The following is a 22,125-nucleotide window of genomic DNA, read 5'->3' on the forward strand; positions in this document are numbered from 1 at the left end:
ACACAGATGCCACCTAATCTCTCAAACACACAAACAAGAACACCAGGTCTGATCTGATCAGGACTTTTTTCTCACCTAGTCTGCTCCATGACACAATGGGCCGAGGGTATCCAGTGGCAACACACTCCAAGATAGCCGTTTGGTGAACAGTGAGGGTTAGGTTTTCTGGACCGACCACGATGACAGGTTCTTTGTAAACAGATGACTGAGAGCCTGAAGGGAAAAGGGAGACGAGAATTCAAGATTGGAATGAGCATGATGGATAGCTTCTTTTAATTGGATTTCTCCAAGTGCATTAGCTCAATATGCTGTATCTCTTAGATCTGGCAGCAGGACAATAGGTTTGGAAAAGTCTAGGAAATGTGCTATACAGATAAGCAGAGGCGTATTAAGTGACTGTATTTGATCAGTGATACAGAAAACTAAAGATCCGAATAAAGAAAGCTCATTTAAACCAAAGTCAATTTACAGTGAGGACATGTAGGCTTTCCTCAAATGACAACACACAAACAAAAAAACAGAGGTTTACTCAGATGCGTGCTCAACTATAGATACCAACCCGAAACTGTTAGGAGTGCCTCAGCACTGTGTTTCACTCCTGCACTGTTATGAGCCACACAGCAGAACCTTCCACTGTCCTCCTCACGCACTCCTGTGATCTGGAGAACGCCTGTGGGCAGGAGAGTGTACCTAAAAGACAGAAAAAAATCACGAGACTTGGCAACCCTTAACCAAAGTGCTGCAGTTTCTTAAAACAAGACGCCCAAGTGGTATTTTGATCTAACCTCTCATTACTGGTGTCCACTGGACGGCTGTCTTTTTCCCAGCTGATGACCGGCTCTGGCAGGCCGTGAATCTGGCACTGGAATCTGGCCACACCGGACTCCTCAGCGTGCACCGACTCGGGTTGGACGTGGAAATCTGCCATGGCTGTGAGATAGAAAGAGGAGCAGTTGAAATATTAGGTCATAGCTTCACAAAACAGCTACAGAGCAACAAGCTCAGTTGCTTACAGAAAAAATAAGCAGCGCTGCAACAGATGGCGTGGCCCCCACAGATCCCAACATCAGAGAACCAATCTTGGACTACATAAAGAGACAGAATATCTACCAAAGGAGTGCTGCAACATGCTTGGAGCAACTGGCACATTTTCTGCAAGGGAAATTTATTTTAGTATTTATATTTATTTTTAGTGTGTTGCTTTTTCACAAATAAAGTGCAAGTATTACAATTTCATGGAAAATCCACACTTCAACTGTTGACGGAGATACTTGGGTTTTTGCACAAAATGGCACTGATTCACTAAATGCACTTCATTGTTGAGAGCTTTAACCTACCTGCTAACCTTACTATTTCACATAAGCCAATTCAGAGACAAGCAGAACGTTTCTGACATCACTACAAATGTGTAAAAGGAAGCTTTTGAAAAAGAAAACAATCCTACAAATAACAACACAATGAAACACATTCAAGAAGTAAAAGCATAGCTATTTCTGTGAGAGCATGCAAACTGCTTGAGAGGATGTGATACATTTTTCTGCTGCCACTGTGCCTGTCCTTCATATGCAGCTAATGAAACATTTTGTATGCAGGTAAGAAACATATGTTTCCAAAATGCATGCTAACGCAAATAAAGACAACATAGATAAGGCCAGCACCATATAGCCAAGCCAGTATCAATATCCCCACAGAGAGCCTCATTCAGCTGCAGTTCACATATCCACTCCCTGCAGAACAAAGGCGGCATCGAAGGTGGAGCCAGCAACAAACTCAATTAGAGAGAGGCCCTCTTCTTCCACAATTCTCCCACCTTCTTCAACAGAAGTGCATTTAAATGTCAACCATAATTAACTTGGAGGAAGAGGGGTTTCTCCGAAAACTGTTAGCATAACAACGGGAACAGACCCCTTATTATTTCATAAGACCCCCCCACCCCCTTCCAACATGTAGCCTGCATTAAATTATTACTTGCAGGACCTTTATGTTGCAGGCAGCAATACCTAATAAGCGTATTTATGCTTGGTTGCTGTCTGGTAGTTCTTTCTCTGACTTCTTGGGCTGGTGTAGCATTAGCTTTGTTGTATTGAACTACTGACTGTGTGCACTTTGAATGTTGTCAAGGTTTTCCTGTTGTGCAGAACCAGAAAAGAAATATGTATAGTTTAAAATATGCATATAGAAATGAAGAAAACAAACCTTAACCACTGATGCTGAAGGATGAGAGCACAGAGAGAGAGTGGATACTTCATTTAGAGAAGCACTACTTTATACCAGCGGCTGCAACACTGTGATTATTACATTTCAGAGTTTAATGAGAAGCGTGGCATTCTCAAACACGACTTGACCTTAGATCTTGGAATAGATGCATGGCGCTCTAATGAAAATTAAATCATGGTAATCTACTTTTCTTCCAGTAGTTCGCTCTTCATAAGCCATGACTTATGAAGCTGTAGCATATTTCTCTGAAGATACCATGTGAAATCATTTCTCTTAAGAAATGATAAGGCCTCACAAAAGCAGCGGTCCATTTTTACTGGGGTAATTCAGTTTGTTCGTCAGTCTCAAAGGGCCACACGGCTCTCACAATGCCCTACCTAATAAATGTAACATCACTCTGAAGCATACATGGCTTTAAAGTCACCGAGAGCATCGGAAGTATTTTATCACCAAATCACCATTATGGTCCATTTCAGCTCTTTTTTTTCAATTCTTCCTTCTGACACAGTAAACTGCAAGCTTGGGAACACTTCAGTTTATAAAATGATGAAAACCCACTGTAAAGTTGTCAGAAGTTATTATTGTATATTTCAAGTGGCCCCATAGAAACACTTTTATGGGCTTGCACTTCTTTTCTAGACAAAAGCAATCAACAATACGTTCTGCCCTGGCCTGCTGTCATACTGAGCCTGGGGCAGAAAGACTGGCAGAAGGCACTGAATTAAAGCCCTGAAGGTGCTGCCACTGCTGATGAAAGACGCTTAGGTGAAATGGCTAGAAATCCTTCAGAAAAACAATGTGCGGAAAACAAGAAGGTCAAGGTGACCGATATGATGCAAGACGAGCGCTGTCCTGGAATAAAGTCTCAAATTAAGATACAGGCATGCACGCACACAGCTGTGTGCACTGTCCGTGTGTACTGGGAACACTGAGGCACTTGAATGCTGCAGGACAAAGGAGGACCAGTGTCTATAGAAGTCTTTCTTGTGGATCTCGGCCAAGTAGTCAGGGTGTCTGCTGATCTGGCTGTTGTGTGTGTCCACTGACACAACCCCCTAACGGGCCCCACCCTTTGCCCTCATGCATAAAACATAGTCTCTCTAAGAGGCCCACAGTCCTCCTATTATTGAACCCTCGCAAAATCAGACACAATTTCAAAAATCACAGCGGGGTCACACCCACAAATGAATGCATGCGGCAGAGAATTTGATTAACTCTAAAGAAAAACAGCCATTTATAATCTGCACTTTAGTTGACTTTTATGGTGTATGCTGCAGAAGCAGATCAACGTGATTTAGCAAAGCTATAGCAAACGCATACGAAGACATCCAAACACACAACCCTATCAAACCTCCTCCTTGTGCTCAAAGCATAATAAAAGCAGTAGACAACAACAATTCATTTTACTCATCCAAACACACACCTCCAACAAGACCTGTTCTGCCATTGTTTGTCTATCTCCTGCTCTGCTAAGTGTTGACAGACACTCTCACATGATTAAAGACTGTCCACTACCAGCGTGACGCCGCCGGCTTAAATGGAGCAGGTCTAATTACTGCAATAGGGGAAAGAATGGTTGGGGTGCATACTAAATGGAAATCCATACACAGGCGCACAGTGAGGAGATCACTCCTCGAACATATGTTTGACAGTTTCTCGGTGACAACCACAAAAGAATGATTGAGGGAGTAATATGAGGGAAGGTCACAGAGAGGAAATGTGAAACAAGGAGCTAAGCTGTAAATCAGATCTTGTCAAAAGTGACTGGCACTGTCCTGCTGCGTGTTGCACAATTTACCATGAAGTCGCATAACAATAAATCGGAATCGGGCCGAAATTAACATGAAAATCTCTTTGAAAGGAAAAAATGTCACCCCCGCTTTCCCACAAAGACGCACAAAGGATGAAATATGAAAGCAAGTGAAAATATACCATCGCTGACTATCAGACTTGAGGGCCGATGATGATGATGCTAAATGAGAAAACCAAGTACAATGGCTTCAACGTTTCGATAGCAGATTTTTAGCTCTGTCATGTGAGCAGCTTGTATCTATCTAATGAAGAAACGTAGACCAAACGGTGATTACTGAAATGACCCTACTGGTGAAGTTTTGGCTAATAGCCCCAAGTAATGATCCATTTCTTTATTGCTCTGTGAAACACTCACACAAATACTCCACAGATAATAATTAACACCATTACTAAAAACTGCCCAAAACTGCTCTATTTTTTGGCATCTCCAACTGCAACAACTAAATCAGGCAGCCAGATGAGAAATTTTCATGATTTCCAAGCACCTGTGGTCACATGTGGGTGTTCAGTGATATGACAGCGCTAATGATGCTAGCAGAGAGGCAGATATCCTGCAGTAATGTTCAAAACAGCAGCTGTCGTGAAAAAGCTTCTCCGGTGAACCCCTATGTTGTAATGTCATTGCCCTTCCTTCCATTTGCCTGCGGCCACCCTCCCGCCCCACTCCACATTTTAACCGTTCCCAGCTCTTCATCGCACCTCTCTCCCCACCCCCTCGGGTCCTCTCAAGTCTGTGACATCATTAAGCACATGTTGTTCGAAGCGGCAGTGATGACTGCAGTGCCCACCCCACCCCCAACTCAGTAAACCAGAGATGAGACCCATAAATAATGGAGATGGTGTACATGTACGCCGCTATAACGGCGTGCAGAGTCCGTGCTTCCACGGCCTTTAAATAGGTATCCCTGAAATAGCAGGCTGTGTGCTGGGACCCTGGACTTGGCATTTTAATGCAGATGTGATATTTTATTAGCTCCCTGCCCCACTAGCCCCCCACCTCTTTCTCACCAGTCCCGCTATCAGGCTTTGGTTTGTGGTGTGTGATGCTTATCACCTACGATACGTAGGGCTACACCTGGTCTTGTCTGGTGTGACACACACACACACACACACACACACACACACACACACACACACACACACACACACACACACATTTATTTCCCTCCATTAATGCTTCACGCCGACACATGAACATCAGAACCTGCAGGAGCAAAAGCATGAGCTGAGGTGCAACACCTGCCACCTGAGCCCAGAAGTACCAGATGTTCACATGAATGTGAAGCTGAGAATCCAAACTGATTGATCATTTATATGACAAGTACTCCAACCAATATACTATATGGGTAATAAGATTTATAAGGCAATTTGCATGTGTACGATCCTCTTTTTTTTTTTTCTGTCAGCTTCACTCTCCATTTTGAGAAGAAAAAGGCCCTGTTTACCTTTTTAATTTTTTTGTGATATCACCTACAAATCTGATTTTTATGTTTAATAAATATCAGCAGACGACTAAAATGAAAACAAAATTAAATCCCTTCAAATCTCAGCTTGAAACACAGCAGTTGGTAAACCACTCAACAGACTGACACTACATTTCCAGGACCACACCGCTAACACAGTGTGCAGTGTGACTCTGCTCCATATAGACGGAGAATGAGTCATAGTCTTGTAATTGAATCAAACACCAAGGTATGAGGCCTTTGTGCACAGATGGCATTGAAAAAACACAGAGATTAGCTAAAATTTATACAAACTAAGCATTGTGTCCACTTCAATTTTGAGTGTAATTTTTCTTAGAGGGAATTACCAACCTTTTCTTTGCTTTTCTAACAGCTAAACATGTGAACTCTGCCCCTCTCACATTACACAACAGTTTTGATAAGAATATAATGGCCTTCTCTGATTGTGTTGCAGACTTGTTTGGCTTTCCGGTGGTGTGATTGTGTGCAGTTTGTTGTGCTGATCAATAGTGTTAAACATATTAAGATTGATGGCTGCTATTAGGGGTCCCTGTCGGAGGTAGAGAGAGCAGCAGTCCTACAAGAGTTATCCCTCAGGAGAATGAGACAATATAAATAATGACAAGAACGATGACAAAATATGATGACCAGAAAAAGTGATGAATAAAATCATTTTCACAGTTAGACAGCTAAAGTTTGAGGGAATTAAAGCCAGTCTGGTGACAATGAATTGAAAGATACAGTAATTTCTCACAGCACTGTACTGTATTACCTGGAGATGAAGACCTTAAAAAAATTAGTCAATTAATGAATTACAGTACAATGCAAAACTTTGCTTCCAAGAAGTCAGACTTTCTTGTCTTTTTTTTTTTTCAAGTCAACTCGTGTAACAGTTCCTTGAACCCATCTTTGTCTACACGTGACAGAAAACTTAGTGAAGAACTAATTTTAAATTAAATCTTTTGTCACTTTGTTACAATTAGCCTGGGACAAAAATTCCAATTAGTCCCATTTCTTTAGCCGAGTCTGTAAAAAATGCCAGTTAGTATTTTTGTATCAAAAAAGGTGTTTCCCAAAACTAAATACTGTCCATTTTTTTCCACGTTTCGTCCACATTTCTCCTGCCTCTGCTCCACCCACAACACCCCCCTTGCACTCTCACTCTAGACCTTAGCCCCAAATCTCCATGCTCACTACTGCAAGTAGACCCTAATTAAAGAGAGCCCTATTAAAGCACAGCAGATGCTGTAAATTAGGGGATTATTCAAATAATTCCCAGGCACATCTTGGGTAAGATTAGAGACAAGCAGGAGAGAAAAGAGGAGAGTGAGAGGGCTGAGTGAGGACAACAGAGAAAGGAGGCTAAAATAACAGACAAGCCCATAACAAGAAAAGTAGAACTGATTTGAAATTAACTGCAACTCCTTCTCCCTGTAGCTGTCAACCTTGTTGATACTGTTTCCTTTTTACTGATTGAGGAAAATAACAACTGCCAAATAAGAATTTTGTGTATTCAGAGACTCGCGAGCAATTAAGAAGGGATTTGATGCAAGAGAACAAAAAAAAGCAGGCCTTTTGTAACATTTAAGGCCAAACTAAGCGTAAAACTCCACACTCATTAAAAAAACTTCAAACATCTTCTCATGACCATCGCAGCCGACTTTCCAAAGACTTACGTTGTTTATTCTAGAAAACAGCTGTCTCTCTTTAACATGCAGGTGCATGGGCCTAAGCTTGTTCTTTTATCGCATGAGCACATGTCCAGGCTCAGTGTCGCCCAATGCCTGGATTATACTCTGTTGGACATGCACGTGGGCAGCTGTGGATAGCGTGGACGTTTTGTTGTTTGTACTCTAATAATTATAATTCCACTTGAAGGATGCGTGCGCAGTTGGTGCCTTTGCAGCTTATTTTTAGGGCATACACCCCCCCACCCCCGGTGATAAAATTTGCATCATCCGGACACTAGAGGACCCTCGCACACTCGCAGGAGAGGAAAGTACATCAATAACAGTGACGCAGGGTCTCGCGGGGGTTCATCCAGTGTGCACTGTTTATCGTCTCAGACACAGAGCCCAAGGGCCTGGATGAATAAATGATGAGTATGCACAAAAACCATGCGTATGCTTTTTCCCACACGTGAAATGGCATTCATAAAGGAAGAATGTGTAATTAGATTGTGTGCATTTAATGCATGATTCACACCATCTAAACATTTTTAGAGATTAAGCCTGACGTTGTGAATTAGACAAAGAATGAAGTAAAAACAGAAACAAAGTGGCCAATTTCTTTATTGGTTGTAATGTTATTAGTAATACATTTTTAATGCTAATTGTTAGGGGTGTAAATAGCTGCAGCTGTGCATACTAATCATTCACTGGTCTGATGACCTTGTTTGCCTCTCTTCCTACTGTGACCATTTCTTTTGTACATCTGCCAGAGTCCTTTGCTCTGAGCTTACACAGTTAATAACCTCAGTCCCTTTTTTTAGTCTTTGGTGGTTTTTGTTCAATGTTTTTTTATCATCCCGGAAAACCACCTTTCTTTTTCTCCAATTTTCCAATGATCATTTAAAGAATCACATTCCATGAAATTGTGTTTCTTCTTTGCTGCTGTTTTCATGGGCGAGTCTAATAACTTGTGGGACAAACAACATGTTTGTATGCAAATGATTAATTAAGGGACTGTCTACATCCATTCGTGACTACAGATTTGGATGGAAATCAGTCTTGTGCACATGCATGCAGCTTTACAGTGATTGAGATTTATCAAAGAGGACCACAGATACACACGGCTTTACAAAGCTGCCAAAAAGAATGCAAACGCACATTTCTGCCTGTCGTGTGACTAAAACGCAGTTTTAGCCGTTAGCCAAAGCATTAATAAGGTTTGGCCCTGCTGGCCGTCTTTATTTGCGTGCTTACATTTTGTGCACTTTTGTATTCTGTCCTCCTGCCGAGTATAGAAGAGGAGAACTGAGTTATAGGATTAAAGCATGGCACCAAGCCACCCTGTCTTGCTTTAAGTAGGAATGAACACAGCAGTGATGCCACTAGAGTACATGGTGAAGGAGAGCTCCACTTCACACATCACACATGAAGAGAAACATTATCTGTGCTCGCTTTCCAGGTCTTCAAAGTGTAGAGGAGGTGCTGTGACTCAAGTCATGTTTGCATAATTGTTCAGTTTGGAAGCAGCTTGGCGTCCTCCTTGATATGCTGCTCATATTTTCCACTATATTGCCACCGTCTGTTGCTCTTTCTGAGTTTTGTTTTTAATCAGTCTTTCCCTGTTAAATGTTATTTTTTTGCATATCTGAATCAAGAATCCAAGGATGGGGACCCCCCCAGGGTATTTTTGTGTAATATTCATTTAACCAGGAAATGAAACTTTTCATATTTAGAATCTCATTCGCGAAAGTTTCTGGGGCCATAAATAGGCAAGAATGCTTTTTGTGGTCGTGCGTGAAAACAAATGCTCAGAGAAAATGTGAAAACATCAGACATCACGCAAATACCATCCAGAAAGGACCAGAAACCCGAACACAGGGAACCAAAATCACTAACCAATGAGCCCCTGTGCTGTCTCTGATATGAATAACATTCGTCTTGACTTGAGTTTCTGCCTCTTGCCCACGATCTAAATTTAGATTAAGAAAAAGATCAAATAAATGAATAGTTAAAGAGGACATGAGGACACAAACGGGTCAGTGAATGAACATTTCTCCCATTAGTAGAGCCTCTCTTAAAGAATGTGATCTCTTCTTGCTTAACTTGAGCCACTTCTTTGTTTATCCCTCGGACACATTACCATGTTATTATGTGTGATGGCCTCAAACACATTAATTCATATGGCTCAAAAAAAAACTAAATAAAAGTACCAGCAGTCTGGTCCAAGGTAAAATCATTATTCAGCTTACTTATGTTGATACAGGATGCATGGGAGGAAACTAAATGTTTTGTACCATTACAGTACAGTCCTATATATAATTCGCAGAAAAGCATATCCAGTTTTTCGGAGAAGATAATAAAAGAAAAATGAGCAGACAGTTGAAAGCGGTTCAGGTTTTGGGCTGTTAATGTCTGACTTTTTCCTTAACTTGCGAGGCAGCTGAAAGTAAATCCTTAAACATAATGAAATTCCTTTCTCTGGAGCGTTTCAGGGAACAATGGGCGCTTTTTCGTAAGCGTCCTCAAATTCATTTAGTCGTAGAGGAATACATTTCACTCGCAGTTCCACTCATGCCGTAAGCATCGTGATGATTTTCATGTTTTCCAGTTGATTTTTTCTTTTTTTTGTTAAACCTCCTAATCGCCGCACATTTATTGCTGACAGTAAAAAAGAGAAAAGAGTCTACAATCTTTTTCACACCTGATTATTGCTGGGAAGCACCATATGTCTTCTCCATGCAATTGTCTTCTTCCCCAGAAGTCACATATCTAATTATCACCAATACTTGTGCTTCAGAATTCAAATGAGTCGCCTCTCCTATCAGCCACATAGCTGCATGAATTATGTGCTGTCCTCCATTCAGCTCATTTGCCGTATGCTCTCTGCACAAAAGTAAAACCCTACAATTCTTAATCCTTGACTTGCCGTTTGTTGAAATATTTTCCAACGTTTAGAGTTATCTGGGGTTAAATGAGATTTATATTCAAATGGAAATGCCACTAAATTCCTCTTTGGATGGTCTACGCCTCTTGTTTTGTGAAGCCAGAAATGAGCGAGGACCTCAGACAGCAGAGGCTCTGAATAACAACCTGGGTGAACATTTGGCATCACAATTCTCCTCAGTCTAACACTCATTACTTCCCCCTCATTAGAGGACAACTGTTGGGTTGGTAAGCCACACTGAAGAGGCCACGATGAATCTCCCACGAAAAGGTTTTCTTTTTAATTTGTGCTGTTGTGTCTTGATAACAGAATGCTGCTGAAAAGAACACACATGTAAAATTTGAATTTTTTTAGATACATATGAACGTGTGTGTATGTGCTGCTTTCTGAGAGTGCAGCGCGCAGCATTAACTACACATCTGAAAATGACTTTGAAGGGAGGCGCTTGGTCTGAACCCTGAGTAGATGGATGACCCCACATCTGGCACTCCCATGGGAAATCTGAAAGACGCAGGGCGGGACCGGTCCGTGCGCTCCACTGCATCTCATAGCACCCTTAAATGCTTGCTCCCCAAATGGCTAAAACGGCTGTGTAAATCTCACCTCTGCATCACTCCATCCCTTACAACACAACAGAATTCCCAAAAGGGAGGTCCAGTTGGCCTGGGCCCCCAGTTGTGCAGTTACCACTGGGAATTTATCACATCACAGCTTCCAAACATGCAAACCCGCGAAAAGTTACCCGAAACAAATCAGTCACTGTGACAGATTTAGAGTTTTAATCCTGCTTGCGGGGTTTCCAATACATCCACTTTTTGTTTCCCCCGACATTGTGGATCAGAAAAAACCTTAAAGGATTTTTCTTTGCACAAGCTAAAGCTAAATCAGCAAAATATGGATTCTTGTTAGGATCGATCGCTTCTTGAAGCTATACAAAACAATAACGGCGTCAACAGCAAATGTAAGCACTAATGCTTTTCTAGATTCAGCATTAAGACCCATAAATTTCCCAAGACTGAATTATAATTTACTATAAACAAGATTTATGTGGCTGCTTTCCATTCAGTGTATGAGCGGGCTTTGCCTGAAAGCAGGTAAACAGCCACTGTAGACAGCAAGAAAAAAAAAAGATACATCTACTGAAATAATTCATCTTTTATTGGCTTTTTTTTTCTTACTCTATCTGCATTCATAAATAATGGCTGACTCACAGAACTGTAACTCTTTGCCCTGATATCGACTGGTTACACGAGAAGCGGTGCCCAGAGACGATAATGGATGGGTTTCCAGGATTTCAATGTAACTTCTCAAAAATACAAAATTTTAATTGTTAAACAGATCTGTGAACAAGGTCTCTCGTGACTGTCTGCATTAATGGAGAATTTAGATAACATGTTATATGGAAATAACATGTAAATATACTTAAAAGAGGCTGATTTCAGCATTTTCTTCTCATTTACATTAAAATATATTTGCTTTATGTAGCACATCAGAGTATTCCAACAATGAACGATATCATAGTGATGCTAGACAGAGTGAAACCCCTCAGTGAACCAACTCCAACCATGCACTCTTAGTTAGCTGTCCAACAAGCTGATATCTTTGCATCTTTTAAATCTCTGCAAGTCCATACCTGCCATTGTCACTTTCAAATATTCATGTATTTGGTGTTTAAAGCAAATAATTTGATTAAAAAAAATGTTTGACAGAAAACTAGAAAAAGAATCTAGAGCAATATACTGACACTATGTATATTTTGCAGGCACTAAACAAATAGAATAACTTTATATTGTTTCCAATCATGACTCAGTGTCCTGAACTATACAGCAAAGCCACACATGCAGTTAATTTTCATCCATGCGGTCTGTCTGTACGTCCTCAAGTCTTCATTTTGCCCCCTTTGTGGTGTCAGTGAATGTAGATAGCTATCTCACAGGGAAAAAGACACATGCATTTGCTTATCCGTACTGTGCAGACTTACTCTCATTTTAGACGTCTTTCTTCCTTTTTTATCTCCATTCTTGCTTCACTCTCTCACCATCACATCCTCATCAATAAGAATAGGGAGGTAATTATAGTTTTTAAAAAGATTTTTTGTCCATTATTTAACAAGAAATGACTTTAACAGAGGACACAAAGACGTAACATTTAAATCACCTGTTTTGTGTATCTTAGTAGCGATTAGAGACCGTTTTTATGAATGGCAGATTATAAAAATAAGAATACATATATATGCCAAGTATATCTAAGATATTATAAAGTAGAATGGTTGTTTGATGAAGCAGTGGTGTGCACGAGATTGTCCATTAAAGACCTGAAGCTGTGGTGGTTGTGTGCGGTGAGTTAGGCTCGTTCATTTCTCAGAAATGATCCATGTTACTTAGACACCAGCCCTGGGACACGCTGTCACTTTTACCCTCAGCTTAAAACACGTGGACACACTTATTCATGCATGATGGCTTCTATATGGAAAAAGGTGAAGAGACTCAGTAACATGCACAGAAATTAGTTTCTCTCCCTCCCTTGCACGGACACGCACACGAGCACATGTACAATTGCTCACACCCGTCTCTATGCCGTCAGCTCAGCTGACAGCAGTAATGAGTTTCTTCTCTGCGTAAGCCAACTGGCACCCACTCAGGGGAATTTATCAGGCTGAATTGTGGCCATTAATCACAATCCTGGGCAACACATTGCCATCAAGTGCGTGGCAAAGAGAGATGCATTGATGGGGGGGGGAATACACTGATGAGAACGACATGAGAGAAAAGAAAACATAACAGTGCTGGTTGGGTAAACCACCTGCTTCTTTTTGGGCTTTGCCTGATGCTGAGCTAAATGGAGGATAAAAAGACAGTGAGAGAAAAAAGATCAGACCCTGAATGCTGTAAATATCAGCTCAATTACTCCAAGAAGAGATGCTGTGACATCAATCACGGCGACAAGATTAGTGGAAGATATTTCTAGCAATTGCTTTGTGCTGTTCTTAACTTCTCACAGCAATACGCACACACATATCCATGTGCACTGAAAGAGATGAAAAAAATGTATGCACTGAAGACTGGAAAATATTGCGTAACAGGAAGAGAAGCAATAGGGAATAATGTCACAGCAGCTTTTAAAGCCTAAGGAGCATCTTAGGTAACAGCAGGTGCTGCTAATGTATGGAAAACTGCCATCACCTCGTTTTCCAATACTGAGTCACTGACACCAACACATCCTCTCGGTGAGATGCCTGGAAACTCAAAGCCTGCCTCCCATTCCTCTCTTTTCACTATCTTTTTAACCCTCCCTTCTTTCCTCCATTCACGCTGCCAGCTGACTGCGGTCACCAGGGATATTACTGCCCCTTGCTCATTCGGGGAACCCAGCCCCCAATGCTCGCCTCCACCCTGAGCCCGATGAATCCATGATAATATGCAGTCAGTAACCTCCCCCCACCATAGCCCCCTTTGTACGCACATGTGTGTCTCCCCCTGCCACGCCCACCGCATGGAGCTTAGCTCACGTGAAATCATGAGAAAAAAATTACCACAGAGGAAGAAGAGGAGCAGAGACAGGGAGGAAAGGCAAGTGCAGAGCCTGTCACAACCACTTAGTGTTACAAGACGGTGGGTGAGAAATGAAAGCCCTTTGTCTCTGCCGCTACCTATAGCGGGTGCAAACAAAGCCTGTGCAGACACTACATTCAGCGACAATTTGCTCCATCTGATAACGCGACACTACATGCGGGGCCCGAATAAACAAAGAGCAGCTTTGGATTTACATAAATTGAGAGAAATATTTTGTTTCTGAGGTCCAGTGAACAATGAAATTAAATGAATTATCTTTACAGTGATTCCTGTAAATCAAATTCCTGTCAATCAGTGAGGATTAACGCAAGATCACAATGATTAATTGTGTTTTCGAGCAGCCAAGAGGGATAATTTTAGTAACTTCCCTATATAGTCTCCTGTCAGGAGCACGCCTCTGGGCTGCAATTACAGATTATATTTATGGTCGATTAATCTTCACCCGGGAATATGGAAAGCCAACGATTGATTAATTTAATAGCACTAAGAATACTCAGTTGATATTTCTTTTCCACTGAGATCACTTCTTTAAGGTGAAATTTTGTGACATGCTGTAAAACGCGTCTTTAATCAAGAGTCCTGTCTGAGGAAATCCCTCTCAAAAACACGAGTGTTTCAGTATTCGTATAATTTATGTCCACTGACAAAGAACGCATAAGCAACCTGTAACATGGACTCTGTTGACAGTCATGCTCTCATCTCATCTGTTCCTTGCAGTGGATAGGAGGGGCACAACTATAAGCTGTCAGACATAAGCACATATCACCGACGCGTCCAAATCGCCATCAGCCACCTAACCCTCTAAAGCTGTCTTACCTCTCACAAATAATGCCCATGCTGGAAAATGGAGAGGGCCATTACACCGCTAGTATCATGTTTCATCTTTTCAAGCTGTGGCAATGAAATGGTCTGCCTTACGACTTACTAACACATGACATGAAACCACTTCTGCAAAGAAAAAAAAAATCTGAGATGCATTCATAAAAATGATTAAAGACGGCATTCAGACGGATGATACAAATTCTTTATAAGGTTACAAAATAAACACATCTCGCCTCGCAGCGCTCACTGAAAGACGAATTTTTAAAACAGCTCTTGCAAAGGATCCGACACTCTGCTCCGTCACTTGAGGATAGGAAATTAAATGTTTCATTGATGCTTTCAGAGTGAAACACACCTTCATGTTAAGGGAAAGCGGCAGGTCAACGTATTGTATGTACAGTCTCTGACCGCAATCCTGCGCACATGTCCTTGTCAGATCATTTAATTGATCGCAAGCGAAGGTAATGTGCGAGTTACAGAGATGAATTACGAGCCCGGGGTCGGGGGAGCAGTTTTCCGGCATGTTCAAACGGCAGAGACGTGCTTCTTTGAGCTAAGTGAGCCCGATGTTGCCTTGTACCCCTGGTGACTGTCGAAAGCAGCCCCGGAAACAAAGCTGTGGGGGTCAGAGGTCCCAGCACAGCATCGGAATGGAATGTTCCTTCCTGGTTCAAGGTCCAGCCTTCAGAGCCGGAGAGGCCGAGGGATCACTCGAGACCACCGCCACATGCTCCACCTATTTCACTCCCTGCTGCGCTCCACTTTCATCTGTCTCACCTATTCCCTGCTTGGATTTTCACGCGGCTTGTTTTGCTGTGGCCTTAGGAATATTTTCTTCATTCCTCCCCCCATTTGAAATCATTTAAAATGCTCAAAGATTTTATAAGTCTCTGAGCATCATCCGCACTTGTATAATGTGTTGACATTCTCAAATGCTTTATTTCATACAACCCAGTGTCCAAAACCTGTGGACTATCAGTTCACAACAGCGGAAGAAAATGTTCTACTATAACCTCGACTGCTCTGTATCTAATGTATACTGACGAGAAATCACTCTAAACAGCAGAACTCATAATTTATAATGCAAAATTGTAATGAAACTGCGCATTTTTCAATTATTAGATTTCCCCAAAGTCATACAGAACAAAGCTAACAGAACTATAGACACTGCAAACAGGTTGCCAGCAGGAAACTGGCCATCTCAGAAATCTTTCATCCTATGCCAGCAGTAGCCGCTTCTAATTGGTTCCTGTGGAATTCGTTTTATCCCTGACGACCAACTCTGCACACACTGTGGAGCCTGACAGGCTTTTACCCCCAAACGCTTCAAATACGTGTAGTTATAGAGGGAAGAAAGTAAAGATTATGGACCTCAGTGAGTTTATGCTGTTATAACAACTCCTCGTTTCAGACTGACTGTAAATGCAACAACAATGCATGGATGCTCACATGGAAGCTAAAGGATTTCAACACGGCAAAAAAAGAAAAAGTTACAAAAGAATTTGGTCAGCCCAACTTATCTTACCCCAGTTTACTTATTGAAAATATACACACTTTATTTTTTTTTTAAATCAGTTTAATTAGCTAGATTTTATTTTTATTTATTTATTTATTTGCACTGCTCAGAAATGGCACAAATGGCTTCACAGGCTGTGAGTTGCAACCACAGTTGTAAGAGGCTGGAGACAATAGCTGACCCAGGACAGGCTGCGAGTCTGTCACAGGCCAACAGAGAAAGGCACACACTTCACATCTACTCCGCCGCCAATTTAAAATCAGCAATTAACTTAACATGCATGTGTTTGGATGGAGCACTCTGAAAAAAACCCTACGTAGGCACACACAAAGGCACCAGCTGGCCAGGAAGTCTGAACCCAGAGCCAAAAGTTCTCAAACTCAGCTGAAGAAGAGTGTACGCTGAACACTACAGTATTCATTTTATATGAAACTGGCCTATATAAACTATGAAAGGAAGATAATCACACTAGGATAATTAAACTTAGATAAATTAAGTTTAAGCATTTCAACAGACTTCCTGTGACACTCATAAACTTCTTTTCTCTTTTGAAAACAGATATAAAGGAAATTAGACAGCTTTAACATGTTTTACGATTATGTCACAGTTTTGTGATGTCATGATAACAAAAGTATCTAACTACAGCAAAGGTTAGCATTAAATTCAGTATCTATGGAAGCAGGGTTGCAGGCTGTGCAGCAACATGTAATTCAAAAACAACTTCTCTGTTCCATTTAGACGTTACAGTAGCAAGAGCGCTCATTTTTTTATATGTCTAAGTATGGAATTCCCTTTTTCTTAGACTACACAACAATATCAAGTTGACATGTTTACTTTGAGGTCATGACTTAAAAGCTGTAGTGTGTAGTCACTCAATCCTGTCACTTTAGGGCAAAAATAGCTCTAATGCGCAACTCAGTCATTATCGTCGCATGAGCAGTGTAAAACACTGCCATGCATCTTCCCTCTTACTGAATCAATAAATTAATCGATTAATCAGTCCTGCAGCCAGTATTGTTTGAAACGTGTAAATATCAGCAAGATCAAAAGCAACACTGAAAATGTGACAGGCACAAATAAATATCTTTACTGATATTTACAGAAAAAAAGACAGGCTGCTGCATCGCTTATTTGGGAAAGGGCGGGCTTAGTTCTCTGGTGCAGTGGCAGGGTTGGGTCATTTTATTTCACAGCCAAATCCAAGGTCACTGCCATTGCCCCGGGGCAATCATACTAGGGGGATGGGTCCCCACTGGGGAATAAGACCGAGTGTTGGAAGAGGCGAAACGTGATGGGAGTAGAATTTAAAAGAAAAAAGGGGAGGGGCATTCTGCCCTAGTGCACACAAAAAGGTCACCGTTTCCCAGATAAGGACCCCCTCTCATCGTCCAGCCCCTTATGACCTCTGACCCCTTTATTTCTACGTCAATGCCGAAACAGAGGGGGAAGAAAGAGGCGGGAGGGAGCACGGGGAAACACACCCACCCAGAGTCAGGAGTGACAAAAGGGGGCCTCAGCCACAGCTAGCTGTGTTGGTCAGGAGAACAAACGGTCAGGGCCACCGTCACAAAGCAGAGCCACCAGAGGCTGAACATCTCCACAGCCTCTGCCTGTTCCCAGCCACTCCACTGCCCCTGCATTTCATAAATGACAATAGCTGCTGGTCTGCTCCGAGAGGTACCCCAACACACACAAACACAAACAGAGCCGAGATAGTGGGAAAGAGATGGCAGAGGCCCAAAGGAGAGCTGCTGCCTGCCCATCACTGACAGGCCTTTGTCTCAGACTCTTCTGCTTGTTGGCAGAAAGATTTCCTGATCCCTGCTTAAACAAAATGCAAAACTGGACTGAGGGCCCCCCTGTGTGTGCGTGTGTGTGTGTATGTGTGTGTGTGTTTTGTGAAAAACTGAGAGGGCGATAATAATATCCACAACTGGCTCCACCTCCCGCCTGTCTTTGTCCTTATTACACATTTTCACAGATGCAAAAACAGAATGCATGCCAAGAAGGAGACAAAAAGAGGGGCCTTATGTGTTTTTATTGGTGGATGGTGCAGACCCCTGTAAAGACTTTTAACTGCGCAATCTGGCCATAAAGGCTCTGTTAAGTGTAGTGAAGCGCGGTGACGGGGCAGTAGCGAGAGCTAACCAAGCCCTTCGTCAAGCCTGGAATCACAGGAACACCATAACACGCGCTCAAAACAAGCTCACGCGTCCTTATCTTTCTATCCCTGGGAGGACGCGATTGATAAAAATGACTTCCTGCAGCCAAAAACCTACGTGGTTCAAACCATAATATAAAATCTTAATGATGTGGGGCCAAAGCAAAATTCCACATTTGGAGACTAGTCCGCCTCTTCCAACCTTTGGCCCGGCCTCTGCTCTCTCTTCTGTCACCTCTCACCTCTATTACTCAGGAATTCCTCCCATGAGCCTTAAAAGCAGACAGAAGGAATTTTAGGCCCCCTATTCATTTGTTTGTTTGAGAATAGCTGGGGTGGTCCAGAGACGGCCGCAGACTTCATTAACAGAGTGCCACTTTAATCAAGACACACAAGCAAAGGTAGCATCATATGTACGTACAAACAGAATCGCGTACACATCCACTGACAGTCATACACAGGTTGAACTTGAATTTGAGACTAGAGCTAACCTTTTGTTTCTTCCTTTTCACTTGTTTGTTTACCACACTGTCAAATTCAAGGCACATCAAATAATCTACATCGAATAATGTCTAGAATCTACCCAGCGATGAGCTGTTTCTTTGAGGCATTTACTTTCTAAATTATGTTATTCCAGTCTGTGTTTTCCAGAGGTGACACAAAGAACTATGAAATATGTAGAACAATGAAATCTGAATGAGCTACAGAGTACACAGCTGCTGAGAGCAGCTGCTTAGAAAGTTGGCGCACTGACAAAAAGAAGCAAAGTTTGTGTATGCGTAGATATCTGTTTATCAATTTGTTACATATGGTGCATGCGCGTGTGTGTGTGTGTGTGTGTGCAATGTGCGTAAGTTTTTTTCTTAGGTTTCTGGCGCAGATTTATTTGCATTTTCAAGAGGGATCCCATAAAAATAACAGTGATGCGATTAAATCCATGTCATAACTGAAGTGCCTCTAGAGGACTAAGTTAAACACATTTAGTCTCTGAGCGGCATCGACACCCTTCTGCATCCTTTTCCTTGTTCGTGGGCTTCACTTGCCAAGTGATGCTGTTTATGCAGGCAGTTATTTTTAAAGCTTAAGGATGCTGAATCCAGCTCATCCTTCACATTATGGAGCAGCTAACAGTGGATATTTAGAGCTCTCCATGCATGTCTGTGCTCTGTACATGGCTGAAATCGTCCGAGCACAGCTTAGGACTTGAGCACAGTGGCAAACATTGCACTCTTAATTTTGTTGGTTCAGAAATTGTTAAATGGATAGAAATTCCAAGTTTTTTTTTTAAGATTCTGTTTAAAAAAACAGAGTAAATGAAGATGATAAGGCATGCCATGAGCAGAATGGAATCCCTTGGCAATTTTCCACCGCTTTTAGGTGAGTGATGTGCCATCTTCAGACGTAATAGAGATTCACTCCGCTCCTTCCCCACAGGACTGCTGGACAAGTTTCAGCGTTTGTCAGCATAACTACCCACAGGAGGTTTTTAGTATTGCTGTTTACTTAGCTTGCTGACAGCAAACAGCATCTTTACTTGAAGTGGAGCGTGTTACGGATAGTCAGACGACCATCGTCGTTGCCTTTTAGAAAATGAACCTGCTCTCAAATCAGAAAAATAGCGTGCTGTAATAAAACCGCTTTGTTGTTTCCGATTTTTAAATGAGCCAGAACTGAGCATTCATAATCAAGCAATGAGAGCTGCAGATTGAGTCAGCAGGTGCAGAGTAATAATCGGTTTCTGGTGCAATTACACAACCGAGGTCAGAGCTCTCATTAGTTTAGCTTGCTCGTTATGAGCAAAAAAAAAAATAAAAAATTCTTTCTCCATCAGTTCATCTGAGCTATGCTGGCAGACAGATGGAGGAGTGCTGACCACACAGCAGGAGGGAACACTCTCAAGTTAACATCAGCCTATGTACCTGCCCACACGAAAGGGGGCAACAACAACAAGTCTGCAATGTTTTCAAAGGGATACAGATGGATTACTGTTCTATAAGTGAAAATATTTATATTAAACTCATTCTCATTTGGCAAGAGACAAAGGAGCCCGCCAAGAGGCTTTATGTTTAAATATTAAAGCTATGTTTTGCTGATCAATATGACAGAGAGATCACTTGCTTCACGGTAAGCTCGGAGGAGCAAGGGAGGTGGAACAGGGAGGGGGGTTGATCGAAGGCAGGGTTTGGCCTGCAGACAAAGGGAGCTAACAGGAGATGTAAGGATGGAGCTTCAGCGGTCACCCAGGCAGGAGCTCCTGAAAGGGGTGGGGACAGGAAGGTCGGAGCGTGATCAAGAGCTACACGTGCACACACAAGTACAAACACGCTCATGAAACCTACCATCAGCTCCACATAAATCACTCTTCCTCGCTGCTGTCTGAATCTGAGTGGCCGCTCGTGGCAATCTGTCCACAAAGCTCTGAGGAGTGGCGAACTGCAATTTTGCATGTAGACTGATGAAAACATGTTTCTTTACATTTGCATCCAGAGAGGAGTTAAAGTCACATGAATGAGTGGCGTGGGTATAAACTGAGGCACTTTTACAGGCTTCCTCTGTCATGTCCTTTAACCCCCCCCCCTTCTCGGTTTCTTGTTTTTTTCATTACAGTCTTGTTGAGAGGCCTGCCATATAACAGTAGTTCAATTCACGTGATGGTTTTTGGACTAAACAAGGTGGATATTATGCATACTGAAGCGATTTGTAAAATAATAACATAGTCACGTGCACATATGATGCTATTTTACTACTTATTACTTCATTCCCGACTCATATTCACAGTGAATTAGCTTATTGCGACCACACTGCTGGCTTTTTAGATCTCTTCAAACAGTCCCTGAGGTCAACTGCAGTCTCTATATAAGAGTCGAACAGGGTGAACACATATTTCCTACCAAAGCTTCAGCTCTTTCCAAATAATTCCAGACAAACAGACAAAAGCAAGTCATTTCAATTGATCCTAAAAGCTATTTTGTAACAGAGGGCTTTTGTGGTGTGTTGCCTGGTGACGAGGGTGTGCTTGTGGGGGAGGGGTGGGAGCCCTGGCTGGGTCCACTGTACCGGGCTTGTCATTCATCCAAATGATGAAAAGCTTCCGGAGCCTAAGCTAATGAGGAGGTCTGAGAGAAAGTGAGGAAAGAGAGAGAAACGGACTATCAAAGAGATAAAATTTGGGAGGGAAAAAATTCCAAGTGTTTCCTGGACCGACTGTCGATTTAGAGGGGCAACAGGGAGTCAGTCCTGCACCAGCTCCCGACTGTGAGCTCACACAAACGGTTGTCAAGCAAATAAAAAGTAAAATTTATGGAGGGTGGTAGTGTGCAATAAGATGGAGGATTCATCCACTGGGAGGGCTATAAAGAGGCTTCAGTAATCGCACCACCTATTGCATCACAGTGGTGCAAGTCACTCTCTGTTGTGAGAGGGACTATAACCCAGCAAATTACCACTAAAACACAAAGACAGAGGCAACATTAACAAACACTGTGAACAGGAAAAGAAACAAACACGAGTCACTGGCCCTGTTAAGGAGAGCATTTCCTTATTTTGTTCCATTTGTCTTTATAAAAAATGTTGAAAACACTTTGTCCTATTTAATCCATGCCCACTGCATAACTCTGGCAGGCCAAGACAAGATGAAATAGAACAAGGTTTTATGTTATTTACCTAATACCTAGTGATGAGTGCCACGAGAACACATCTGGGCTGAACAGGTGACCTCAGAAACATGGAGTTGGAGGAGTGCCAGAAATTAGGTTTAGTAATAAGGAATACTATTTCACTCTTTACAGCAAATGTATAGTATTTCAGACACATACTGCAATAGAAATAATACAGGCATGAAAGCCATGTCGTGTTTCCTGTTTCAAGATTGGGAAAAAAACAGATATCAATTACAACAATGAAGAGAATGAAAGATAACAATTAAATGAAACTGTAGTATTTTATGGC

At 42.0% G+C, this 22,125-nt stretch overlaps 1 protein-coding gene across 1 annotated transcript in view; it reads right to left on the minus strand.

Annotated features, from left to right (window-relative positions):
- The window catches only part of igdcc3 (immunoglobulin superfamily, DCC subclass, member 3), a 60,861-nt gene that overhangs the window by 29,646 nt on the left and 9,090 nt on the right, over positions 1-22,125 (minus strand). Inside the window, exons 3-5 of the mRNA XM_040011574.1 lie at positions 786-930; positions 560-690; positions 76-213 (exon numbers count right to left, since the gene is read on the minus strand). Coding sequence (XP_039867508.1) covers positions 76-213; positions 560-690; positions 786-930 — 414 coding nt within the window. The remainder of the gene's footprint in view (positions 1-75; positions 214-559; positions 691-785; positions 931-22,125) is intronic.

Source organism: Simochromis diagramma, unplaced genomic scaffold, assembly GCF_900408965.1.
Source record: "Simochromis diagramma unplaced genomic scaffold, fSimDia1.1 OVJJ01000603.1, whole genome shotgun sequence".
Classification (NCBI taxonomy): domain Eukaryota; kingdom Metazoa; phylum Chordata; class Actinopteri; order Cichliformes; family Cichlidae; genus Simochromis; species Simochromis diagramma.